This window comes from Callithrix jacchus, chromosome 4 (genome assembly GCF_049354715.1).
Source record: "Callithrix jacchus isolate 240 chromosome 4, calJac240_pri, whole genome shotgun sequence".
NCBI lineage: Eukaryota > Metazoa > Chordata > Mammalia > Primates > Cebidae > Callithrix > Callithrix jacchus.
In genome coordinates this window covers 55,122,628-55,150,181 of record NC_133505.1, presented here as the reverse complement: position 1 = coordinate 55,150,181, position 27,554 = coordinate 55,122,628, and the positions used below count along the sequence as shown (strand labels likewise).

The window sequence follows — 27,554 nt, the reverse complement described above, 5'->3', positions numbered from 1 at the left end:
CAGCAGCCTCTTGAGGGTAAAGCATGGGGAGAGAAAAATAACCATGTATTCCTCAAAATTCAGAAATAATAAAACACTTGAGTGGGTAAAATGTGCAGGTGTATGGTATCAATGAAAGCCAAATATAATTTCTACACATGCTCTAAAATGAAGAATACTGTAAGCACATCACATATTTGTTAATTATTAGTGAATCATATATTATTTAAAACTATTCAATTCTAGATTTTATGGAATAGTTATTAAACTGATGAAAATAATCCTTAAAAGTTATGACATGTTTAAACACACACGGTCATTTAAAAACACAGTTTAATTTAATTAACTGTTTTTAATTTAATTAATTACCACATTTAATATGGTAAAGAATTTCATAAAATTAGAAGTGTTATTAACCCAAAGTAATTATTCTGAAGGTAGAAAGAGAACAGAATTATTTAATTATGTTTATAAATTTTTTTCTCCGCACTCCCCCAAAACCCCTCTCAGTTCAACAAATACCTTCTGAGGGGGTCCTATTTGAAGTTTATAAGGGATTCAAAGATGTATTACATGGTCCTTTGTTTCAAGCAATACATCTTGTGTAGGGGACGCTAATATGTACATCTATGTAGTAGGGGAAGCAGTGGGAGAAGGGGTAGTGAGTATACTGAAGTAAGTAGTAGGTGATCATTTTAGATATTGAGGTAGAATTTATCCAATACAAATAAAGATGAATAGGTAGTGTTGGTAGGAAGAAAGTTAGGTGGAGGGAACAGAATAAACTGCATAGAAAAGCAGCCAAATATAGAGCATCTCCAGGAAAATAAGTAGAGCAATGCATTTCCAAGGAGGTAAGGCACAGGTATGCAGTGAAAGGTAAATGTGAGAAAAATGGGCTGGAGTCAGATTGAGAGGGTCTTAGATATAGCACTGAAGGTTTTAATTGTTAGTACATGTGTATACAGGAGAAACTGAAGGTGAGAATATACCCAAAATTGCCCAATGGAAGATGACTGTGCTTCCCTATGAAGAATGGATTTCAGGGTGAGATAGTCCAGACATATAAGAAGTCTATATTATACTTTAGGTCTGAACAATTTTTTCCCCTATCTTGAAATACGAGAAAGTAAACCCAGGCAAAAAGAAATCCTAATGAAAGTTTAAAAATTCTATTTTTTTAAAACATGACATCAATATAATCGCTCCCTTTAAGTATATACAACTTAAGATTCTAGAGTTCAATAACCTCTTTTTTGGTGGGGGGGGCAGGGGGAGATGGAGTCTGGCTCTGTTGCTCAGGCTGCAGTACAGTGTGGTGCAATCTCGGGTCACTGCAACTTCCCCCTCCTGGGTTCAAGCAATTCTCCTGCCTCAGCTTCCTGAGTAGCTGGGACTACAGGTACCTGCTGTTATGCCTGGCTAATTTTTTGTATTTTATTAGAGACAGGGGTTTCACCGTGTTGGCAGGGCTGGTCTTGAACTCCTGAGCTCAGGCAATCAGCCAGCCTGGGCCTTCCAAAGTACTACAATTACAGGTATGAGCCACTGCACTGTCTCACTTCAGCTTTTAGGAAAATGGGATTTCAGAGAAGTGAAGGGACTTGATCCTAGTTACACTCTTCTGTCAGAAGTAGAAACCAAAATAGGATAAAGATCTTTAGATTCTGAGTTCAGTCTTTTTCCCCCATAACCTGGCATTCAATAATCATATGTATATGCTTGATAGTCATCTTTAAAGAGTCTCAGTTTAATTGGGAAGAAAAGAATTACTTATTTTCTCTTCCAAAGAAATTGTTTGAACCATCAAGTATTAAAATTAAGCATTTTTTTCTAGGAAAGTCCTGAAGGAATTTTTCATTAATAGAAAAAAATCCATGTAATTATAACAACTGAAAATAAATGTGCTTGAAAATTTAAAGATGACTGAATAACAAATTCTTTTATATTTATATCTTCCTGAATTTTTCTTTTTTTATTAGGAAAGTGAAATTGTAGACTCATGATAGTCACAGATTCTTAAAACCATAAAGATAAAATTAACTGATTTATGTTATATGTAGCTATAATCATTTATTTTTTTATATTTTTGAGACAGAGTCTTGTTGTGTCTCCAGGCACCAGGCTGGAGTGCAGTGGCGCGATCTCGGCTCACTGCAACCTCGGCTCACTGCAACCTCCACCTCCCAGGTTCAAGCAACTCTTCTGCCTCAGCCTTCCAAGTAGCTGGGACTATAGGCACGCCCAGCTAATTTTTGTATTTTTTAGTGGAGACGGGGTTTCACCATGGTCTCGATCTCTTGACTTTGTGATCTGCCTGCCTTGGCCTCCCAAAGTGCAGGGATTACAGACGCGAGCCACCCTACTGCTAAAGAGAGCAGAGATTTACATAAAAATAGAAGATGTACACCTACCCACTAGTGGCTTACAATCAAATGGAATTTGGGGTACTTGAAAAAGACATGTTAATCCTTATTAAAAGCAAACTTAAGAAATGTTATCCCTTTAATTATAGATATAAATCAATTGATATAAATTAATATGTGAATTAATTTATATCTTAGAATTATGTAAATTTAGTCTATAATTCACTATACATATAAAATTCATACAAATTCACTTATACATATAAAAACTGTACATAATTAAAAATAAGTATATGCATTTGTAATAAGAAAAAATCATCTGAGAAGAGAAAAAATGTAAAAGCAAAACAAAAGAAAATGTCAAGTATTATCAATATTGAACTGAAAAGAAAGAGAGAAATACCACATAGAGTAGTATGCTAATAAGAAAGTGAGTTTGGAATTCTTAAGTCTGTGAATATGAACAAAAATTATTGAAATTTTTAATCCTTTTAATTTACTGGGGATTATTTTGGAAAACAAGATGATTCTAAGTTGGCAAAAATAAGCAGTGTTCCAAGATAATCCGTAGATATGATTTCACCAGAAAATTATGTGATTGGATAAGAGTTGTATATACCAAATTTGGTTAGATTATGGAAGGTCTTAATGTTCAAGCTAAAGCATGGTGACTGTACTCTAAAATGTATGCTAGAGGCAATTCAGATTCATTTAAAATATATGAGACATAAAAATGCCATAAAGAAAAATCTGTTTTTGGAAGACTCAACAAGCACTTGACTGGGTTGTGATCATGACCTAAGACCCTTCCTTGGTACCTAATTATTGAACAATAACTCTCAGTCATAATAATCATATTAATTAGAAGAACAGTATTTTTATCCTGACTCTACTACTAAGTCACTCATGAGCATGAACAGCTCTACTTCTTTGACTCTCAGTTTACTAACATGTGAAATGGGAAGGTGAAATCAGATAATCCCAAGGAATCATTTCAGGTTAAAAATTCCTGAAACAGTTATTCATGTTGATTCAGATCTCAGGGAATGATGTCAGTGCATACACAGTGTTTTCATCCCAACTCCCCGACCCCACAAAGAATAAAGCTAAATCAGTTGTTCACGGTCCAGTTTAGATGTAATTATTTTGATCGAGTCTTTACTCAATTTTAAAAATTACAAAACGTAAGAAACCAAAATTTTCCCAAAGTGGTTGAATGCAGAACACTTGGGAAGTTAAGCACACACATATATATATATTAAGTATATTTAACAACTCAATTACATATTGACAAATTCAATGAAAAACCACCTACAGATTTTAAGAGATTAAACTTCACATTATCTGCAACTAGAAAAACAAGCTACTGTATATCAGTACATCACATTCAAATATATTTTAAAGTATACTTCCCCCTCTTAAAATGGCAGTGAGTATACATTAGTGCAACTGCAAAGCACTTGTAAACTTTTTCTGTTCAACATCATCCATGTCCATCAGAACAGATGCTATTTGGCTGGCTCCAAGGTCTTTCTTGGACCTGAGCTTTTCATGTTTTTCTATTTTAACAGTTACAGCCTTTATCCATAACCACAGCCATCCATCCAGAAATGCCCACTGTCCGAGGTTGGGAGAGCTGGTAATAATATGTAGCTGAATTTGAAGAACTGTTTCACCTTTCTAAAATAAGAACATGGATTTCATTCAAAGATCGGAGATATAAATATATATACCATAAACAGATTTTTACTTATCACTTTTTAGGCAAGAAGCTTTACTAAACTGAGTAAGAGTCAGGCCACTGGCAGTTTTAGTGTGATTTGTGAGCATTTTCTCTGCCTCTTAGAGCCCCTAGTGTCAGGTAAGGGAGATAAGAAAGGACGCATGTCAGAGTTGGCTGACTTCCTATCTATCTGCCTTGCTTTTAAAATACCACTGAAAGATTGATGGCTAACAAAAGGTGCTTTTTAAAAGGACCTATACAGCTGAGTTTTAATCAAATAAGTTGTAGTTCTTAATATATTACGATTCTTGAGAGCCAGCAACATATCTGACTTGTAACAGACTATGTAGCAAGGCAAATGCTCTTCTCTTTTTTCATCAAGATTCAGTGTGTGGCTGTCAGAGGAAGTCATTAGCATGTGCAGTGAAGTGCTAACCAATTAACATGGATCTAATGAGAGGAAACTGACAGAAGCAGCCTCTTTTCTTGAAATTCAAGCATCATATCAACTTGATTATTTTTTCATCTTTCTGACAAGAAAAAGTACAACTTCCTTCAACACTAGGGAAACTCAAAATGTTTATTCATTAATTTCCATTCTCCTCCCTTTAATTTACAATATGTACACTTTTAACAATGACAGAAAAGTGAATTATCAAACTTCAATTATAAATACTGGCATAACAGGTTAAATGTATTTCTTAAGCACTACATATGTATTCTTTCACATTCCTATCGTCTACTTCAGATCTGATGATGTTGTCTCCCTCCTGGTACTCCTCCTCTAAGTAGGCTCTTCAGCATAGAATAGCAACTCAAAGGCCAAACCTTCTTGCCCAAGGTGAAAGTGGTCAGGCTTCGACTCTTCTTTAGAAAATGCTGTGCTGGGTCTCATTGGATGGCCTTGTGAGATCCGACCAGATCACTTTTGGACAAAAAGAGGAGTCAAAGAGAACTTGGGTTTCCAGAAAAAAATAAAGTGCTGCCCCCTATAAATCAGTCTCTGTGGATTAGGTGTCTTCCTAAAGAGGTAGAAATAATAGGGGGTATGTGTTGCAGATGCCCATATTTCAATAATACTGAACACTGTATCTTTAAGGGCTGCATCTTTAGGGGTTTAAAATGGACTGACTCCACTCATCTCTCTGATTTTTTCATAAGTAAGCCAGAACACCATTGACCAAGGGGTCTGAAAGATTAACCAAAGAAGTTAGTGCATATTTCAAAGCAATTATAAATATTCTACATATATGCATACATATCTTTGAATGACAAAGTCATTTTGCATCCACTTAGGCTGAAAACAGATATTTTGGTATTTCATCTTTGTAAAGGACTTTATAATTTACAAAACATTTTTATGTCTTATTTATCACAGACTTCTCTACACAAGATCTTACAATAGAAAGGAAAGATATTAATATTCCTGTTTTTCAGATGAGACCACTGAGGCTTAGGAGTCAAATGCTTATTAGCATGCTGTAGAGCTAGACCAAAGGCTTCTGTTTTCCAGTCTCAGAATTCTTGTTACCGAACAATTACTGGCTAAAGGGCTGAGACTCAAGATGCCTGAATTCTAGGCAGGCTTCCCTATATCTAGTTTGTATATGGAGCGTGACAATAAGTCACTTAAGAACTTGAAAGTGAGGAAGGCAAAAGATTATCCTTGGAGATTTAAGTCTCACAACATTTATATATGATGTCTCACAACATTTATATAAAAATTCACATTAAATAGAGAAAACCACTTCCAGCTCAGAAAGGCTTGTCTTTAACTTGAATGAAGGTATAACTACATCTAAAGGAATTATAAAAGAATAAGGGTTAGAAGAAGACATAAATGCTAAAGGTGTAAACAGTAAAGACACAGGGAAATCATAGGGTAAACACTGGAACAGAGAAAGAGTTCCTTGGATCTAATAATTCCTGTCCTGTTCAGTTCTAATAAAAAATGAACATAGAGGAACTCTATCATTCTGCAGTATAGAAATAAGCTTAAGCAACTAGAAAATAAAATGTATTTGATTTTGTCTGTAAAGCAGTATTTATCTCATATTTGTTTGGAAATACTGAGCATGTTATATTAGTAAACTGGAAATTCACTAAATAGTGGATTTAGGAGACTATATCTTGGTTAAAGGTATGATGACATAGATGAAATAAGGAATATAAAGCTATGATGATACAATATTCTTGTGACAATAAAAAGGAAGTAAGCCAGTATAACTGGAGTTGGATGAAGAAGGTAGAGGTCTTAGTTAAGAATCCATATGCAATCATTCTTAATTGCTGTGGTAAGCAATCTTCTTTTTCATGTTAATGACATTATAGCAACAAAATCCATAGGCAAATGAAATAAATACTAATCAGGGATGGAGCAAAGCAAGATCATAGTACCTCTATCCAGTAGAAAGGATCAGGATACAGTTTAGCCGGTTTTGAAGAGTTAAAGAGTGGGTGATCATATAGCCAAAGAATGTGGGTGGTATATAAATGGGATTTACCAGGCCTCTGTACAGGAGTAGCGCATGTGGGCACTATGTTTACTTGCTGATTTTCTCACTGATACAGCTGTGAGCATTGCAAATAATCCAAGTGTATTAACCCATGTTGTTTCTTTTGGTCTACCTTTTCCTGTAAGGCTGGAGAAAAAGCAGAAGCAGAGTCCCTTTTCATGCCTCCCACTGTGGAGTGGAACACGTAAGAGCTCTCTTGGGTTAAGTTTTTAAGCTCTTTCTGTTCTGATTCTGTGTTAAGTAATCTTCTGATTATTACTTGAGTACCCATATAGCTTGAATTTAGGAGAAAACACATTGGCCAGAGGACTTGAACATCTAGATCACTTGCCAAATGTGTTGTGCAATGTGAATGAGCCAAATATTGGGGCCTGATCACCAATGTCAATGAGATCAGCTGAGGCAAATCTGTATTTTCAAGGCCAATTTACATGGAAGTGCTCATGAGTTACGTTTCTGTGCTCAGGGTCATGTGCTGTGGCAAATCAACAAGGCAGTTCCTCCCTGGTGATCTCTGGTGGTTAGCCAGCCTTTTTTTAAATAACCTTCCACTACTGGGAATGTCTCTTCACTTTTAAAATTTCTATAGCTAGCTGCAGAATGTTGAGCATATCAATATATTGTATTAGCAAGGAGCATAGGGTTTTGAGTGGAACAGACCTGAGATCAATTCCCAGCTCTGCCACATACTAGTTACATGAACTTGGGCAAGCTTCTTATACTCTGAGCCATGATTTTCTTGTCTGAAAAATGAGGATAACACTACTTGTTTTGCTAGGTTCTTATATGTTTTTTAAAAAAAATGTATGTAGACCTTTGCAGATATTAACTACTCTTTTTGTCATTTATACTTCCTGAGTCATACGTATAAAGACCAAGGATTAAACAAAGTGGGCCCATCCTTTGTATTTACATATTCTCCTTGCCCGTTATCCCTCCTGATCCTGATTTTGTTCTGCAGTGGTCTCATTCATCCTCCTAGATTCCTGCCTTAGAAACAGAAATCCCATTTGCTTTTTTCTGTCCCTCACTTTCACCATATAATCAGTTACTAAGTCCTGTGGAGTTAACCATAAATGTCCCTAAAATTTATTTCTCTCAATTTCTACAACTATCTAACTGGTTAGACCATTGCTAAAACTTCCTTTCTTATATCCTAGCTTTCAATGTATCTTCTGTACTATTGCCAAAGTAATCTCGCTGTCAAACAAATATTAGCACATTGCTCCCATGTTTAAGCAGGAAGGCATTCCATAGAGTTCATCTAAACCACTAGGCTTGGCCCACAAGGTTCTTCCCAACTCGGTCCTTAAGTACTTCTCTAGCCTTATCTACTACTACCTCCCCTATGAGGACCTATTCTTCAATCAGACTGAATTTTCTGTAGTTCTTCAAACATAACAGGCCTATACATGACATGATACCTATGCTCATGTTGCACTGTATATTTCTCTTGACAAACACCTATTGATGCTTCAAAGCCCAGATCAAATATCAGCTCTGTGAAGCCTCTTGTGACTTCCCAAATACAGTCATAACCATTTCTACTCCACTATCTGTATTCCCACAGAGTACTGTTCATACCACTGGTATGAACAGGTGAGTTATATGACCAGAGTACTGTTTATACCACTCAATAAGGCTGTGTTATCTGGTTTCAGGCCGCATGGGTTTGATGCCCTGAACCACTCACCTAGCCAAGCTATTTAGACTCTTGATGCTTTTGTTTCCTCCTCTATAAAAGAGGGATATGTTAGTAACCTACTGCACAGATTGTTGGGAGAATTCAATGAGTTAAGCATAAAAATGATTAACACAGTGTTGGCCGTACACCAAGTGACTCAGTAGTATTTATTTAGTAATTTTTATTATTTCTGTAATTTTAACTACTTAGATGTTTAACTTCTAATCTCATTGTAAGCTCCTCTAGTGCAAAGACTATGTTATTCCTCAGTGTTACCAGCACCTGTAACAGTGCCTAGTGTATGCAGACCAAATCAAAATTTACCTTTCCAGTAAGAAAGAGCCACAGTTTTGATACAATTTCAAGGTATAATCAAAACTACCGAAAATAAACTCTGGTATACTTAAACTCAGGTATTGCCAAGGGCTTTGTCTATTAATTTCATATTAATATACAAATACCTACTATTCCTTTGGTGATATGATTTATTACCAACATTTCAATTACCATCTATATGTGGAAAATGCTCAAATTTAAATCTCCACCCGTGTATTCTCTCCTAAGACCTAGACCAATATATTTAGTTTATCATTCTAGGCATCTCTGCTCAGATGTCCTATGGGTATCCAAAATTTCACATGTCTTAAACTGACCTTATTTTACCCAAAAATCTTCTTCCCTGCAAATGATCCTCATTTTAGGAAATTATATCATCATTATCAGTTGCTCAGAGCAGGAATCTGTGGAAGAAGTCTGATTTTTCCTTATCTTCTCCAACCATTCTCCCATCCCCATCCAATCAGTCATGTTTCTTCTGTTCCCTTTCTACCTCCTAAACATGTTTTTAATCCATTTTCTGTTCCCACTGTCATACACTTGTCCAAGCCACCACTATCTCTCATATATCACTACTCATAACCTTTTCCCAATCCACACAACAGGCAGAACAAATTTTCTAAAAATGCATATTTCTTCAAACTGGTGCCCATTACTCTTCTGGCTCATATGACCCTTCCCAGTGTGATATCTGCCTTTCTCTGGTCTCCCCCTTTGCCTCTTTCTATGAGGTCTCTGTGCCTTGGCCTGCTTGGTTTTTTTGAACTCATCCTGCTCTCTGTCCACTCCAACTGTCCCTCTATAGAGAATGTTTCTCCCTGCCCTCTTTACCTGGCTAAGTCCTACCCATTTTGCAAATCTAAATTCAGAAGTGCATTCTCCAGGGAGGTTTTCTTAATTGCCAGCCTAGGCCGTACTTATTTGCTATATATTTCTATAGCACTATGCACTCTTCCCACAACATTCATCTCTTATAGATTCTTATTCAAAGCTGAGACCTCAGTGCAGGGCTTTGCATGATACAGGTACTCAATTAAAAATATACATATAATATTACATTATATATAATTGTATTATGTTAATTTTTGATTTCTTGCATTTCTAAACCTGTAACTCACCCATTCTTTCAAATGTTTTAACTTACAAAAAGTGTCAGCACTTTCTTTTTATTATATTTGCTACATTGCTTAAACAAATCTATTTAATTCTAGATCTTAGTTCACTGCAATGAAATATAACATCTCAACCAAATAAAAATGACATAATGCTTTCTTACTAAGCAGAGTTTTGTGGTAATAAATATTAATGGGTAATGTAACATTTGCCATCAAGGTAACCAATTTTTTTGAAATAGTAAATTTTTTTGTAGGAGCAGTCTCTAGTGTAAAATCTGTATATGTGTCCCAGAATACTGTATTAAAATATAACTAAATGGAATACTAAAAATTTTACATTACTGAAAATCTATTGGCTTTATAACAAGACTATCAACCTATTCAATAATGGATGTTATTTTACCTTACTCTACCACAGAAGGCAAGATAACTGAGGAGAGGTGAAAGGAAGTAAAATAAGATTTAAAAAATAAGAAAGGACCTTGATTTGAGGGGCAGGGCCATGCTTCAACCCAGAAGAGAAAAGGGAAAATGCTTATAGATTAGTAATTTAAGTACAAATTAAAAAAAACACAAAGGAAGTAAACCTAACTTTACCATTCTCAGCCAAGATGGTAAAAAGCCTTTATATAGACTCATGAATCCTTCACCTTGAACAGCCTGAATCAAGCAGTCAGTTGATGATTTATACAGAAGTCCCCTACAAAGGAAACAAGATCCTTTTGTTAATTATTTTCTGTGTTGAAAAATATGTATACATAAAATAATATTGTCTAAGGAATCTTATTAAAAATTAAATATGTTCTGCAAGTTTAGAAACAAAAGTTTCTGGTTCTGCAGATACAGATAACTTCTTTTGATCTTAAAGAAATTTTCAAGGTTAACTCTTCTGATTCATGCCACCCTTGGTCTTATATTTAGAATTTACTCTATCTGATCTCTTCCAGAGAGAACATACTATTTAATATCAAATCAAATTCTCCATGTTACCTACTCAAGTCATAAGCTTCTGAAGAAAGTGCTCTGTAAATTCTCAGTAGAGTATGCTTTCAAAATGTCTTTAAAAACAATAAAGCTCTTACAAAAACCTTGTGTTTAAATGATTGTTAATTAGCTTAACTCCCCAAATGCATGTCACTTTTTCATCAAAAAGCAGTAATTGCATTAAAAATGATGCTCTCAATTTTCTCAAAAAACACACAAATATATTTCTATCAATAAAAAATGCAGAAAAGCATCTTTAAAGAACAGTGCTATTACAAACATTCGAGCTCATGAATACTGAAGACTTTTTACCTACCTTCCTTGTTTATCTCGTGGTTGATTCATTATTCTGCTTTTGATGACATCTGCTGGTGTTCCCAGAATAGAAGCTACCAGTCCAGAACATAAACTGTAAATCCAAATAAATGAAAGATAATATGTAGTAGTTTCTAGAATTTGGTATTTAGAAAGAATACTAAATATTATAATAACCTAAATATTAAATAATATTCTTTTGGTTTAATGCCAAATTAATTGAAGAGGTAGAAAAATAAAAAAACAAAAAGAATGTCTGTCAGCAAATAGGGATTGCGAACCTGCTGTGCCAAGCGTTCTTCTACGCAGTGAACAAGTCAGGTAAGACCCTGCCCTTGAGGAGCTTATATGCCACTTGGGAAAAGGCAGAAGAGAAATAAATAATTTCAAAAGCTGATAAAAGCTGCGAAAAAGTGGGGAAATGTGACAGGGAGCTACCGGATGACAGGCAGTCAGGAAAAGCTCCTGGGGTGACAGCAGACCTGAGTGTTTAAAAAAGGATACATATATATGAAGACCTGAAGGAAGAATGTTACAAGAAGATAGAACAGTACATGCAAAAGCCCCAAGTCAGTAATACTCTTGGAGTGATTAAATGCATGTGCACACACACACATACACACATACACCCCTACCTCCAAATATTTGACTCGACACTATTAATCTGCCTTGAGGGTTGTCTACTTATAGGGTCCTCTAAATAGCATAGAAAGTTTTAGAATTTGGAAACAAGATCAGAAGCTAAATGAAATCACTATAATGTCAAGAACTCTACACATCTATAAAATAACTAATTTTAGTGGATAATTTGAAATTGTGTTGCAAAGAGATCAAGGTAATGCTCCTTCCTGGAAAGGGCTTCTTCCTGTACCTGTCTGTGAAGAAACACAGCCTTTCAAAACCTGTATCTATTTCTATCTCCTTTGTGGATCTTTCCAAGTGGTGATTTTTTTTTTTCTTCCTCTGAACCCTGTAGTAACTAGTTGCTTCCTTTTGGCATTTCCTGCAGAGTGTTTTTATATTTGTCTTGTTTTCCCTGTTGGTAAGTTCCCTGGGCAGGAATTGAGTTTACCCCTTGGTGCCCACTGCAGAGCCCTGCCCAGTGCCTTTAACATAAAAGGTACTTAAGCATATCTGTTGAATTGAGTTGGAGAGTCCGTGGTCATAGCCTGTTCCTGGGATGGTCACATCAGGTGCAAATATTTTGGAAGGTTTAATCCTACAACTTTGCCTGTCTCTTTCCCCATCCTAACTGTAACAAACTTTAAGAAATTCCTCACTGTAAATGTACTCTTCTCTAAAGGTGACGCCAGTATAATCCCAATCAAATGAGTGCAGAATTTATACCAAATATGGAAAAGTGATACAGAAAAAAAAAAACTCAGAAAGAGTCCAACTAAAACAATCACTTACCTTGATAAACCGTGAGTCATGATATTGTCCTCAAGTGGTGTATTCAATACCAAGTAGTGTTTCACTGTATCGTAAGTGGTTAAATCTGACAATAGAAAAAGAAAGTTTAAATATCAGTCAACAGTGAATGTCTTTTGAATATGCTAGGCTTGGGGCAGGAATGTGTACCAGGATGAAAGATACTTGACAACAGTGAATGTCAAGAATATGCTAGGCTTGGGGCAGGAATGTGTACCAGGATGAAAGATACTATTCTTCTTCTCAAGGGAAACAGAACTACAGATAGAGGGAGAGGAAAAGAAGAGACAAAAAGTCAAATGTATCATTTAGACTCCTGAATCTAGCTAAGCCTAAAGTCAGCTCAACCCCTGGGCCTTTTGGTATTTGAATAATTTTTGGTATTTGGTAAATTACTCTTTTAGCCAAAGTTGAATTGAGATCCTGTCATTTATAAACAAAAGGTCCTGACCATTATTCTACATTAAGCCTTTTATGCATTTTCAAGACAGGGTCTCTGTCACCCAGGCTTGAGTGCAGTGGCACGATCTCAGCTCACTGCAACCTCTGCCTCCTGGGCTCAAATCTTGTGCCTCAGCCTCCCAAGTAGCTGGGGTAACAGGTGTGTATCCAGCTAATTTTTAAATATTTTTGTAGAGATGGGGTTTTACTATGTTGCCCAGGCTAGTCTCAAACTCCTGAGCTCAAGAGATCCACTCTCCTCAGCCTCCCAGAGTGCTGGGATTAAGATGTGAGCCACTGCGCCTGGCTCTTTTATACATTTTTCTAATGACAATGAAGAGCTATGGAAGAGTTTGAAACAAGAGAATGACATCACAATGCTGGAGTTATATAAAGTTTACCCACACGAAAGTGTAGGGAAGTAAGCTGTAATGAGACAAGAATGGATAGGTACATTTGATTGCAATGGGGGAAAGAGCCATGGACAAAATGAATAAAAATCCTTGCTCTCTGTTGTGGGATGAGACAATAAATTAAACTACATGGTGTTTCAGATGCACTTGCTCTTGAAGTAATTGCTCTGAAGACAAAGAAGGCAAGGAAAGGTGACAGAGAGTACCAGAGGGTAGGGAGGAATAGTTTCTATTAATTTTAAACAGGGTGATCAGGCAAGACCTCTTGATAAGCTGACATTTGAACAGAGACCAAAAGAAAGCATGAGAAAACAAACCTGTAGATAACTAAGAGAAATTGCCCAGGCAAAAATACAGTATGTTTTCTGACCCTGAGTCAGGAGTCAGCTTGCGGTGCTAGAGGAATGGCCAGAAGACTGAGCCAGCAGCAGCAGAATATGGAAAAAGTAGCAGAGTCTAATGATGGAGAGCATAGAATCCAAGGGAGGCTTTTGAGCAGAGGAATGACTGTCCAAGGTTACTATTTAGAACATAATAGAATTGGTTATTCTATCAAAAGTATACTGTAGGAAAACAAGGCAGATTAGGTAAAAGACTATTGCAATAATCTCAGTAAGAGATGACTTGAATAAATGAGTGGTGGAGCCCTGGTCAGATTCTGGATAAATTTTGAAGGTAGAATCAACATAATTAGCAAGCAGACTGAATATGGAATGGGAGAAAATCAAAGACAACTGCAAGGTTTTGAGTATGAACAATAAAGGACAGAGGTACCATTTATAGGGATGGTGAAGATGAAGATAGTTTTTTTTTAACGATTAGGTAATAGCAAAGATAATATTGATAAAATCCATTTCAAAGGCATATATGGGGCAAAATGGGAATGCAGTAGATTTGGAAAGACTAGTTATGAGGCCTCTTTAGTGGTCCAGTGAGGGGATAAACAATACTTGAACAACAGAATGGCTCCAGGGATGGAGAAGTGTATTAGTCTGAGATATATCTGGAAGATGGGATGACTGGATTTGGTGACTGCTTGGATATAAGAAATGGAGCAAATGAAAGAGAAAAGCCAAAAATCATGGCTAGGTTTCTGCTTGTACAGCTGAAAGGGTGGTGATATATTTTTGAGATTATGAAGAATGTAGAAAGAATTGGTGTGATAAAGGAGTTTGGTTTGGACACATTCAGAACAATGTGCTTGAGATATCCAAATGAAGATACTGAGTAAATAGCTGGAACTTGGAAGATAAATATTGGCTGCAGTAGATTTTTGAACCAATGAATGAAGAAACTACAAACATAAAGATTTTCTGAAAATAAAAAATCCACAAATATTATACAGTAGACATAGACAGACTCAATTAGCAAAACTGAAAACAGACTTACTTCCTTAGATGTTTAAGTGCTATATTACTGTAACCCTCAAAAATGCTATTTATATACGTCTTAGAATCATATAATTGGTCTTAGGATTATTTTATTGATTAATTTATTCTTCAAATGTTTTTTTGACCATACATGAGGGTCTGGGAAAATAAAGATGAATAAAACACCGTCCTTGCCTTCAAAAGGCTTATAATATGGTGGAAGATTCAGACATATAGTAGCAGGCAATGAAAAGAGACACAAGCAATAATAGCTGTATAAACACACAAAAGAGCATAAAATACAACATGGCAGGGAGAAGGGATTGTGGTAGGTTTGTAATCCCTTCTTGGTGAAGAAGACACCTTAGCTGAGTATTAAAGGACTTCCAGAAGAAAGCTAGGAGAAGAGGGAAGAGGACATAATATATAGAGGTGAAGAATAGTATGTGCAGGCAGTGGAATCTTTCAGCTCATTAGTGTACCACTCTTTGCAAGAGAATCAATGACTTGCTTAGTTCTCTGAAGGCACAGGCCAGATGTTGCAGATCTTCTGTTTCATATTCCAAAATTTCCACTTTATTTTGTGGGTGGTTAGAAGCCAGAGACAAGTTTTAAGGACACCAATAATGTGTTCATATCTGTGTTTCAGATAAATCACTCTGAATATCAGGTACAATTTGAGGATGGAGGAGGAGGCGAGTTAGATGGCTGTGGCAGTGGTCCAGCTGAGAGGTTTTTAAGGCTGGTGGTGTAGAAATGGTCATTTTAAGGATACTAAAGTAGTAGATATTGGAGGGGGAAAACATTTAAGAAATATTTGGGAGACAGAAGAAACTGGGAAGTAAAGGGTGGGGATGAGTTAAGAGACCATTCAGGTTTCCAGCCTGGGGTGTCAGACTGTATAAAAATGGATTATTTAGGAATAGGAGAAGGATTACCAGGGGAAAGATTTGGACAGTCTGGATATATAATAACTCTCAGATGGTTGCATATATCAGTTTTAATCCTAAAGGAAGGTCTGGACTGGAGAGGAGACCTTAGAAATAGTTTGGCTTTGTCTCCTTATTGTCACAATTTACCTATTTTAGTAAATCCTTTCCATACATCACTATAGAATAAAGCAAAAATGTTTTGTGGAAAATACTCAGTTATGACCTAGAGCATCTATAAAGCTGGTCAACAATATATGGTTATCAATAATTATAAATAAAAATAAATATAAATTTTCACTTCCCTGATTTAAGTGCTTATAACTATTAAGGTAATCAGGACTTTTCAGAATTCAATGAAGTTTCCATTACCTCCCATATTCACCAGCGCTGCTCTTTGTATATTGGGTACCCAGCCTGCCCAAAGCCCACGTATTCCTCCTTCAGCTAAGATTTTTGCAAATGCATGATGTACACCACGAAATCTAAAGAGAATAATAATGAAATGTGAAAACTCCATGTATTCCCGTGTATGGAATGCAACTGAATAAGCTTCACTTATAGCTCTTATAATCTGGAGTAAATAACATCCAAATATAATTTATCCAGAAATATTAGAAATTGAAGTAATCTACATAAGTCTAATTTCCAGATAAACATAATAATCCTTTGGAAAAAAGGCCAACATTTGATTTAAACATGTTTAATGGAAATCTTTATATACTGTGTCATCCTATTCTCAGATTATTAAACAGATAAAAATACCTTTCTTGATCTTTTATATTATCAGTGCACACATTAATTGGAAGAGAAAACCAGTGGTTATCAGACTTCTGGATTAATTTTACTGCTGATGGAGGGGACCTGCAAATTTTTATAATTCACCAAATAATAACATTAACAATCTCATAAAAAAATGATAGACTAAAAAGGAAGGAGAATTTCATAAGAGTTCTTAAAATGGAACAATTTTAGCTTTAAGAAATTAGAAGACTATCTTTATTTTGCTCATTTCTCTACAGAGAGACGAAGAATGGTGCTGAGGAAGCATAAACCAAATATGGAAACCTCTGTCATAAAAATTAGTCTGGGCTTTATACAGTCAGAAAAACCTGCGGTCAAATGCCACCTTCACCACTTACTAGCCTGTGTGGCTTTTACTCAGGCATCACACTCTGAATCAAAAAGATAACATCACATATTTATTGGACATACGTAATTGCCATTATGCTACATGAGAAGTTATGATCAGGAATGATGATCACTGTAACTAAAGTTTATGGAGCACTTTCTAAGTGCCAAGCATTTAATATACATGAGATGCATTTTAATACTGAAAACTGTGATGTATATAATATGATTCTAATTTACATTTGAAGAAACCAAGTCTTAAAATGGATAAGAATCTTGACTATGATTACAAAGTTAAAATGTGGTAAAGACAGGCTTTGAATCGCAGGCTATCTGATCTCAATGTTCATGTAATTTACTGTAGTATATAGACCTGTTTCCTATTAGAGGATAATATAAAGAATTTTATTAAAATATACTACATTAGGTACATTCAAACCAAAAATTTCTGAAAGTAAGAACAAAGAGGGGAAAAAGAAACTGGGGGATCAGTTAAAATCTCAGCTATTTCTGGATCCCAATAACTAGTTTTCTCCTCCTATCCAACAAGGCAGCATGACTTCTTCCAGTTACTTAGTCATTAGAAGTTGTTATAAGATGACAAACTGGGTCCTAGGGTTCTATAAACTACTTAGTTAAGTCACAGTGATACCCTTTTCTCCTGTGTTGTGCATGTTCTCTCCATGTTGAAAGCTAAAGGGGACCCTGGGCTGCAGTAGCCCATCCTCCTTTTCCACTGAGCTGCATGAAGAGAGAGGCAGAGAGCAGTGGTCAGTGGTGAAGATGGCCCCAAACCCTCCTGTGTCTCTGTCTCAGTTGCAGACCTGGAGCATTAGAAGGAGTAGCTCAAGCCATCCTGTACTTCCCTTTTTTCTGGGAAAGGTCTACCTGTCTGTATGATTTTGTCTCTTTCCCAGGGAAACTAAGTGGTATTTTAATAAACGATTGAACATTAAGCCCTTGGAAGACAGGTGAATTTTAATAATATAGTCTAATGCAGTAGAAGGATTTTATATCCTCAAAGGCATAACTTAAAAATTCCTTTAAATTAGGGAAAAAGAGGGCTTCAAGATGAAGGAGGAATGAGATTCAATAAGAAAGCTGAAAAAATGTGCAACATTCAAACTTGCTACTTTCTGCAACAGAAAGGGAAAGAAAGCAAGGTTTTTCACACTGATGAGCATGTTAACCATCATGACAGCCTTTTGAGGGAGTTTATAAAGATGAAAACACAAGAGACCAGAAATATTAAGTGACTTCCACAGTACCAAGCCACAATGGCAAAACTGAGATTCACATAAGGGCAAATTTTAATAAACTGTTTATGTTAACCTGCAGTAGGGGACAAGTCTAGCCTTGGCTGGGAAAAGCAGCAAAGAACACTGCACACACATAATTTGTCTGGTATAGAACATGTACACTTCCTAGTGCAAAGAAAAGATCCAGCTTAGTTTTTCTCTTAATGAACTTCCAAATAAAAAAAAGTCAGAAGTAACATCTTTGCTACATATGGATGATAATTCCATTAGGTACATGTTAAAAATATGATGGCGGCCAAGGGAAAAAGAGAGGTATTAGTTAATTGGAGAACTTACCGCAATGGTTTTCCTTCCAATTTCCTTTTTCCTTCCATTTGCATCTGAACCTTCACTAGGTCAGTTGGATTGGCTAAAAACTGGCCAATAACACCAGCCATCATCCCTCCAATGACTGATTTCCTAATTGTAGAAGTAAATTCTTTTTAAAGTTGCCATTAATTTTACACATTTTATAGTCAATCAGTACTGAGCTGGTACAGGGCTTAGGTAAGAGATTTCAGATCAAGTAAACGATATACCCAAGTAAGTCACAGAGGAGAGTTAACAAACTATTTACTGATGGGAGGTTAAAGGAGCACAAGGAGTTAAAGTTTCAGGCCTTACATGGCCTGAAATCCAAAGGAAAGAGCAGTTCCATCAAAGATACGCACATTTGAATTGATAATTTAATTGTAGTTTAATTCCAACTACAGGGGAATAAAAACTGAATAGATGTAATCAGCCTAACAAAGGCTAGACTCCAGTCACCTTTAACCCAGATTATTGCTACAGTCTCTTGGGGAAAATAAGTATTCTCTTTCCTTTTTACTTTAAAGTAATTTGAAAAGCAATAAATGGGTATAAAAGAAAAAAAGGTCCTTCTGACCCTTATGCCCATTTCCCCTTCACTGAGGCAATCACAATTACGATTTTATTATATCCCTTGCCAAAGATAGTAACAAATTCACTGAACACTCATGTCAGGCACTATTTTAAGCACTTAAAAAATATGATTTAGTTCTCATCAACCCTCATGAGAGGGTTGTCTTTCTCTCTCAGATGAGGAAACTGAAGCAGAGCAGTTGAATGACAGCTCAAATCACACAACTAATAGTGGGGCGGCCAAGATGTGAATCCAGATAGCCTGCATGTAGAGCCCACAGTTGTAAACACTAAGTTATGATTGACAGTTTGTGCATACACAAGCATATCTGTATAAATGTTCCTTTGTAAAAGTGCTAACATAGAATGCCAAGTTGTACAGTGTTCTGCACTCTTTTCTTAACAGCATATCTTAAAGGATATCCCTATCAGATCATATAAAACAGCCTCATTCTTTTTAATAGTTTGATTGTATTTCATTTTATGGATATGCCATAATTTATTTAACTAGCATAACTTTAAGAAATTTGAACATTTACATAACATTTGCTAGAGCCTGTCAAATTGCTTTCCATAGAACTTTTATCAATTTGCACTTCTACCAACAGCCTGTTGGTAGAAAAGGCCTGTTTCTCCACACAATGATGAGCACAGTACATTATCATATTTTTTCTTTTTGTATATCTTATAACCACTCTTTTCTCTGTATTTTTTACGTAATTCTAACTGTTTATTCATCTGACTCTTTCTGTAAGCTGAATGATGGCAGGACTATTTCTTTTTCATTACTTTTTCAGCAGTAAGACTGGCATACCATAATTATCCAATAAATACCTACTGACCTAATGAATTGCTCTGATTGGGTCAAAAGGGCATTAAAACCACCCTGAAAGTTCTTCTGCTGTAATATTTCCTTTGAACTACTTAAACCTTCTTGAAGAAATTCCAAAATGCAAGGACTATTAATACTCTATTCCATAATTAACTCTGGGAAAGCAATTTATATAGCTTAGTACATTAGAATTTTTCAAAAACAGGATGAAGAAATGTGGCCTGAAAGATGAAACTCTACATATTGCCCTTTCTTATAGTTGTGACTTGGATTTTTTTAACACTAAGAAAGATTTTATAGGTGTCTTTCCATGTTAGTCATATGAATCCTACCTCATGCTTTCAATAACTGTTATACAATAAATATATCATGATTTAAATAATTCCAAATTGATAGTTATTTAAATTTTAAAAATGTGCTATCATCAATACTGCTACAGTCAATATCTTTGTGTTTGTGTCTGTCTTAATGCATATCTAGAAGCATTTTTGAATGATTATAATCATAAAGAAGGAGCTGGGCTAAAGGGTTACACATTCAAAACTGTTAACAAGTAATTTATGCTTCAAAAAGACTAGTAACTTGTATTTCTACTAACAGCTTAAAGTTTGTTTTAATTAATCCCCCTGATTATTGGAGAGTTTACACATTTTTATGTTTAATGAACATGTGCACTTCTTTTATGAACTGCCTATTGATATCCTATCCTAATTTTTCTACTGTGTTCTCTCTCTTGCTCTGTTGCTGGAGTGCAGTGGTGCAGTCTCGGCTCACTGCAACCTCTGCTCCCAGGTTCAAGTGATTCTCCTGCCTCAGCCATATGTGTAGCTGGGATTACAGGCCCCCCCCACCACACCTGGCTAATTTTTTGTATATTTAGTAGAGACAGGGTTTCGCCATGTTGGCCAGGCTGGTCTTGAACTCCAAAATGCTGGGATTACAGGCATGAACCACTGTGCCTGGCCTGTGTTTTCTATATTTCTATTTATTTGTAGGAGTTCTATGTATATTATTTATAGTAACCTATTTTTTCAGTTTCTGTTAAATAATATACACTTATATTCATCCTCTCATCTATTCCTACAAAAACACTTGATGGTTGATATTACTTCTATAGCTGCAAAAACTGAAGGTGAAGCAGTTTGTTTGGGTTATACAGTAGTAGAGCAGGAATTTGAGCCCATCCTTATCTGACTCTAAAGCCAAGAGTTCTTAATAAAAAGAGGAATAACGAGGTACTCTATAAGAACTTTTTCAACATTCAAATATTAAACATCTCTCTATATATAATTTATATATGTATGTACATGTATATCTGTATACCATGTGCAGTAAATGCTCAATTATCTGGACTTATATTTTAATTATTTATTATTTTAAGTCCATAACTTAAGGCAATTTGGGTACAAATGCACAATTTTACATAAACCTAATAAACATTAAGGAATTTGGGGAAACAGTATATTATTTTCAAAACAAAACTTACCAAAGGGGATAATGCTCATCTTCACTTTTGCCAAACACAACCTCTCGGAGATGTTCATATGTAACCATTCGACCTCCAGAGTACACTATGTAAAAACAATTAAAAAGGTAACTTTGGCTTTATGTGTCTGTGTGCTTACATATGTATAAAATAAGAGGACATTCTGACATGGCCTAGTCAATCTCTATAGCTGTGCCTTTCTCTTGTGAGTGCCACTGTGGAAGCAGAGCAGAAAAATGTTCTATCTGGCATAAGTTTCAACCATCTCCTTTTAAGAGTGACTAAGGTCCACAGAGCTAGTTAGGTAGCCTTAGTTAGGTAGGGTGTTACATTTACACTGTAGCCAGGGTTGGATTAGGCAATGAACTCTGTTCTCTTTCAGAGTAACCTGGTCTTAGATTATGAGACAGAGACTAATGAGATTTGGAACTGTAATAAATATACATTAATTTTCAAATTATATGAAATATTTAAATTCTGTGTTTAAAGTTTCTTAAGTGGAGAAGCGGGGCTGATGTTTCTGACACATGAGGTTCTTGATGCTTCTCCAAATGGGGCATGCTCTTTTCAGGCTCAGCCCTTCCCACACACTGTCTGATCTTTCTAGAATGAATTCTTCCTTCTGTGCTTTACATCTCCTTGTCTTTCAAGACTCAACTCAAAGAACATGTTTTTCAGAAAGTGCTCTCTCACCTTTTTATCATATTGATTAGAAATTAACTTTTCTTGCTTATCTTTCCATCAGACTCTGAGCTTTTCAACTTACCTCAGATGCCCTAGTACATACCTTGGTACACAGCAGGGATTTTCATTAAATAAAAATACATAATTTAATTAAAGAATTCATTAATGCAATTTTTCAGCCAAGTACAAACATATGAAATTAATCTTAGCTGTAAAACAATACAATGAACAACAAACTACAAATGAAACTAAATGAAACTCAAAACAATAATGGGATGTAACAGAGAAAATATTTGTTTAAATAGAAAACAAAAGTTAAAATGAACACATCGTATTTGTATAGAGAGCTTTTTTGATATTTTAGAAAGTTTGATGAAATATTTTAAGATAAAAATATACGACTTTTAAAAACAGTAACAGTCTCTGCACATAATTCTAGGCAAACTGACACAAGAACAGAAAATGAAACACCGCATATTCTCACTCATAGGCGAGTGATGAAAAATGAGAACACATGGACACAGAAAGGGGAGTACTAAACACTGGGGTCTATTGGGGGGAAAAGGGGAGGGCCAATGGGAGGGGGAGGTGGGGAGGGATAGCCTGGGGAGAAATGCCAAATGTGGGTGAAGGGGAGAAGGAAAGCAAAGCACACTGCCATGTGTGTACCTACGTAACTGTCTTGCATGCTCTGCTCATGTACCCCAAAACCTAAAATCCAATAAAAAATTTAAAAAAAAAAATTCTAGGCGGTTTTTGATGATACACTTTAATTTACTCATCTGGAGAATTGAATTTTTAAAAATATTAAGCTAGCAAATATTAGAAATTAGAACCGAACACATTTCTGATCAAGGATCCTTTCATGCTTCGGGAAACATTAGGAGGAGAAAAATGTCATACCTATCCTACCTCCTTTGAAGCCAACTTTATATTCTCCTGTATACAAGCTAAAAAGTCAAGTCCTCCTCTTGTGAGTGCCACTGTGGAAGCAGAGCAGAAAAATGTTCTAACTGGCATAGTTTCAACCATCTTCTTTTAAGAGTGACTAAGGCCCACAGAGCTAGTTAGGTGGCCTTGGAACTGGGGCAAAAATCACCTGTGTTGCATTTCCATTATAGCCAGAGTTGGATTAGGCAGTGAACTCTGTTCTCTTTGAGTAGCCTGGTCTTAGATTATGAGACAGAGATTCATAAGATTTGGCACTGTAATAAATATATGTTAATTTTCAAAAAATATGAAAAATTTAAATTCTGTGTTTAAAGTTTCTTAAGTGGAGAAAAATGATAACAGCTATGCATTTTTTTCTTTCTTAAACCTATACAAATTTTTATTAAGAAAATTTTCAAACATGAAGAGAAAGTAATATATAACTCCCTCTATATCATTGAGCTTTATCAACTGCTAACATTTTTTGCCATATTTGCTTCATTTCCTAATTTTTAAAATTTATTTATTTTTTTGAGACAGAGTTTCATTCTTGTCATATAGGCTGGAGTGCAATGGCACGATCTTGGCTGACTGCAACCTCTGCCTCATGGGTTCAGGCAGTTATCCTGCCTCAGCCTCCTGAGTAGCTGGGATTACAGGCATGCACCACCATGCCTGGCTAATTTTTGTTTTTAGTAGAGATGGGGTTTCACCATGTTGGTCAGGCTATTTTTGAACTCCTGACCTCAGGTAATCCACCTGTCTTGGCCTCCATGGTGCTGGGATTACAGGAATGAGCTACCCGGCTGAATTTAATTTTTTTAGAGATGGGGTCTTGTTTTCTTGCCCAGGCGGGAGTGCAATGGCAGGATCAAAGCTCACTGTCGCCTTGAATTCCTGGGTTCAAGCTGTTTCACCAACTCAGCCTCCTGAGTAGTGAGGACTATAGTCATGTACCACCATGCCTGGCTAATTTTCTTACTCTTTGTAGAGACAGGGTCTTGCCATCTTGCTCAGGCTATTCTCGAACTCCTGGGCTCAAGCAGTTTTCCCGCCTCGGCTTTCCAAAGTGCTGGGATTATAGGCATAAGCCACCGTTCCTAGCCTGCTTCATTGTTTTTTGCTTAATTAAATATTTTCAAGTGCTTTATAGACATCATGACAGTTCATCCCTAAATACATCAGTATGTGTTTCTAAAAATTTAGGACAGTAACTTCTTAATAATTGGCAGTTATTTTTTTTCAGTTCTTCAGAGACTATATGTGTTCAGGCTGGGCACAGTGGCTCACGCCTGTAAACCCAGCACTTTGGGAGGCCGAAGCGGGTCGATTGCCTGAGTTCAGGAGTTTGACACCAGCCTGACCATTATGGTGAAACCTTGTTTCTACTAAAAATACAAAAATTAGCTGGGTATGGTGGTGTGCACCTGTAGTCCCTGGTACTCAGGAGGCTGAGGCAGGAGAATTGTTTGAACCCGGGAGGTGGAGATTGCAATGAGCTCAGATTGCGCCACTGCACTCTAGCCTGGGCAACAGAGCGAAAATCAGTCTCAAAAAATAAAAAAGACTGTTTATGTTGTATGTATTCAGTTATCATATCAGTAGGAGAAAAAAAAACTTACTTGTTTTGGACAAACAGAAAAGCACAGGAGACAAACACAGAACTCATAAACAAACTTACCAGCTAGAATCGAGATAAATACCTACGTGTCTGTAAATGGCGGGTGTCACTCCTTGCCAAAGCTTTAGAAAGCCTTCTTCTTGAATGATCCCTAGGGCTGTGCGCACCATTCCCCTATAGGGGGCAGATTCTCTTGCACCGTCTCCCAACCGAGCAAGAGCTGCTTCTCCTTGCATTTGGAGTCGAGTTTTTGTGAGATCCAGGGGAAAGGTTGCTAGCAAAAACACAAATGCAGGAAAAAACCCACAACATTCAGGGAAACAAACAAAAACCTAAAATTATAGGACTAATATTTTCCAAGACTGGTTGTTCTCAAATTTTAGAATACAGCAGAATCAGCTAGGGAGATTTTTAAAATTACAAATTTCCTAGACCCAGGCCCATGGATTCTAATCCAGTAGATTGAAGAGAGTTTAGAAACTTGATTCTTACACAGTCTTAATTTAAGACTGTGCCTTAAATTTCAGAATCACTACACAAGAGCATCCCAGATCACTGGCAATAAATAAATAAATTACTTAATTAAAAATGACAAGACATGGGTTCTTTCTATTCAGAAATTTCATTTTAAAATCTATGTTAGTCCTTAACTTTTGCTTTCCAATGGTAAATAACGTATCCATATTCTGTAGCATCCTTTTGATTGCAGCCATGATTATTTAAGATCTGATATAACTTTAGAATACTGTACTATATATTCTTAAGTACTATAATAAATACTAGATGTAGCTGAATTCTGTAATTTCATGGATGGTGTTCACATGCAGATGGCTCACTGACCTGACAGTTGAGATACAGCAGATGTAATGGAGTTTATAATGTCATCTTGTATATGCAAGGTCACAAGCTCAATATTCTTTTAATTAAAGCATATATGGAATTATTTTTCCAGCACTAAATTATATGCATGGCCTACTCATGGTCTCCTTACAAGTAGTAACTATATTTGGAAAATTTTTTTGTTTTAAATTTTAAATTAGACCTTTTACCTTAATACAGTTAAGCTAAATGGGCTGCATAGGGAAGATAAAGCTCATAATCTTATACAGAAAATGTACTGAATAATTAAGGACATTCAGACAAGTTCATGAACATTACTTATATAAGACTTTTCAATGACTGCCACCTGACACAAAACCTTCCTATACCTTTTCCAAGAGAAAACAGTGTGGGGAAGGGAAGTGAATATTAAATTTTACCACTGGTTTCTGGAAAAGTTAGTATCTTGCTGACAGTTTCCCTAGAACAGAAGTAGCATATAGAGACTTCAAGCAATGTTTTATTGACATATGAAACCTGAAAAGTCTTAAGAAATAGAACTCTCCATATTACACAGATTTTGTCTTTCAAAGTAAGTTTGTTTTCTTACTGGTTTCTTAAATGATGCTTCAGGTTCCTACAGTGGTTTGTACTTAAAACCATCCCACATTTTGATTCCCATTCACCCTCCCCACACAATTCTCTCTATGAATTTTTAACGGGGAATAACCCTGTATAAAAGCCATTGAGTCACAGAGGGACACATCAGTTAAAAATAAAAGCTGGAAATACCATTCAGAAATCTGCTTTTAGATCTTTTTAAGTTGATTAATTTTATTTCAGTAAAAACAATGGAAAGTAAAAATTCTCCATCATTTTATTTTCAAAGGGAGAGACATTAAAAAATAGAGGGGTTAAAAGGCAAAAATGGAAGAGCACAAAACAACAGATCATGGCTGGCTATGCTAGAATTAAAAAATAAACTCTTAAAAAATAGGACCAACTCACATTTACAAATGATAACACATCAGAGCTGTTCTTTTTATTTTTTTATGACAGGAAAGAAAATGTAAGAGTAATCTTAAACTGTTAAGGCTTCACAGGAAACACATGGGTATGCTACTCACAAAATCCTTCGAATAAATGCTACTTGCTCATTCAAGGACATCATCATTCCACCCTAGATGGCCTCTTAAAGTTTTTTCTGACTCATTTAGGCAGATGTAACTGCTTTTCTATGCTTCTATGATACTTAATAGTATCTTCATTATAGCAAGTAGCACATTATAATTCTGTTTCTCTGTTTGTCGCCCCAGCAGCCTGTAAGAAGGTCAGAACTGGGTTTTTTGCAATATATATGCACAGTCCCTGGTATTGCAGGAATTATAAAAATGCCGCAACTAATGGGTGTCCTGCCTTGAATTTAGCAATCATATATTATTGTCTTCTCAGAATTCTGCAAGGTAAACAATATAGATGAATTACACTCAAAGAGGTCAAGTAACCGGTGGATGCGTAAGTCCATGCTCTGTGAGTGGCAGGTTAATAACGGAAGTCTCACAAGATAATGACAGTGTGGCTGTGTAAGACTATAAACCACAGAGATTATCTCAGTAAGTATGGAAAACGGATTACGTTTTTTAAAAGGTCATCCTCATGAAAAGGAAAATAATTTCTACAGAGGAATGACAGCTCAGGAAGCTTCTCAAAGTACACATTCAAGCACCACAGCACATGCCTAAGGCAGGCATTAGACAAGATTAGAAGGCAAAGGCCACGGAGACCTCAATTTCTCCTCCTCCCACCAAGGGTCTGGCCTCCACCATCACCTCCGCCAGGCGGGCGTGGCAGGGGCGACCTCCAGGATGCACGAGCCGCCCGCGCTCCCTCCCCCACGCGGCGCGCGCCACTGGCCCGGGAGGCCCGGGCGTGGGCAGCCGGGTACCTAGCTCGGCCACGGTAGCCGCGCAGCCAGACAGTAGGAACTTGCTCGCTCGGGGCCATCTCTGAGCCAGCGGCAAGCGCCTCTCCTTCTCCTCCTCCTCCGGGACAGACATTCAGCAGCAGGGCAGGAGGATAACGCACCCCTTCTCGCAGCTGCACCGCGCCACGGCTGCCACCTCCCTGCCAGGGTGGCCCCTTTTCAACCGGCTAGTGGCCGGGGTATGACCATTTCTTTCGTTCCGCTCGGCCCGGTGGACCCGCAGCCTTCCTACGAGTCCCAGGCTGGAGTGGTCCAGTTGCCCCCTGCACCCCAGAATAGAAAAAC

The 27,554-nt window shown here is 36.6% G+C and overlaps 1 protein-coding gene across 3 annotated transcripts; it reads right to left on the bottom strand.

Annotated features, from left to right (window-relative positions):
• Nucleotides 1-3,463: 3,463 nt before the first annotated feature.
• SLC25A27 (solute carrier family 25 member 27) lies at nt 3,464-27,554 on the bottom strand. 3 transcript variants are annotated; one of them, XM_002746614.6, is made up of 9 exons: nt 27,231-27,554; nt 24,549-24,740; nt 21,232-21,316; nt 18,329-18,451; nt 15,975-16,087; nt 12,432-12,516; nt 11,020-11,112; nt 10,317-10,419; nt 3,464-5,257 (listed from the first exon to the last, which is right to left on the bottom strand). In XM_002746614.6, exons 1-9 carry the CDS (start codon nt 27,340-27,342, stop codon nt 5,186-5,188), a joined length of 978 nt encoding a protein of 325 aa, XP_002746660.1. In that variant the 5' UTR covers nt 27,343-27,554; the 3' UTR covers nt 3,464-5,185. The 3 variants fall into 3 exon arrangements, with proteins under 3 accessions (XP_002746660.1, XP_002746661.1, XP_035151725.1); XM_002746615.6 differs by having other exon boundaries at nt 3,464-4,993; XM_035295834.3 differs by having other exon boundaries at nt 27,371-27,554.

What these genes read in the sequence shown, in the direction of transcription:
- SLC25A27 (XM_002746614.6), bottom strand. Translation starts at nt 27,342, where the DNA reads ATGTCTGTCCCGGAGGAGGAGGAGAAGGAGAGGCGCTTGCCGCTGGCT. An exon ending in AGCGCTGGTGAATATGGGAG is followed by an intron (nt 12,517 to 15,974) that starts GTAATGGAAACT and finishes TTCTATTGTCAG; the next exon opens with ATTTAACCACTTACGATACA. An exon ending in ATGACTCACGGTTTATCAAG is followed by an intron (nt 11,113 to 12,431) that starts GTAAGTGATTGT and finishes TTGGATTTACAG; the next exon opens with TTTATGTTCTGGACTGGTAG.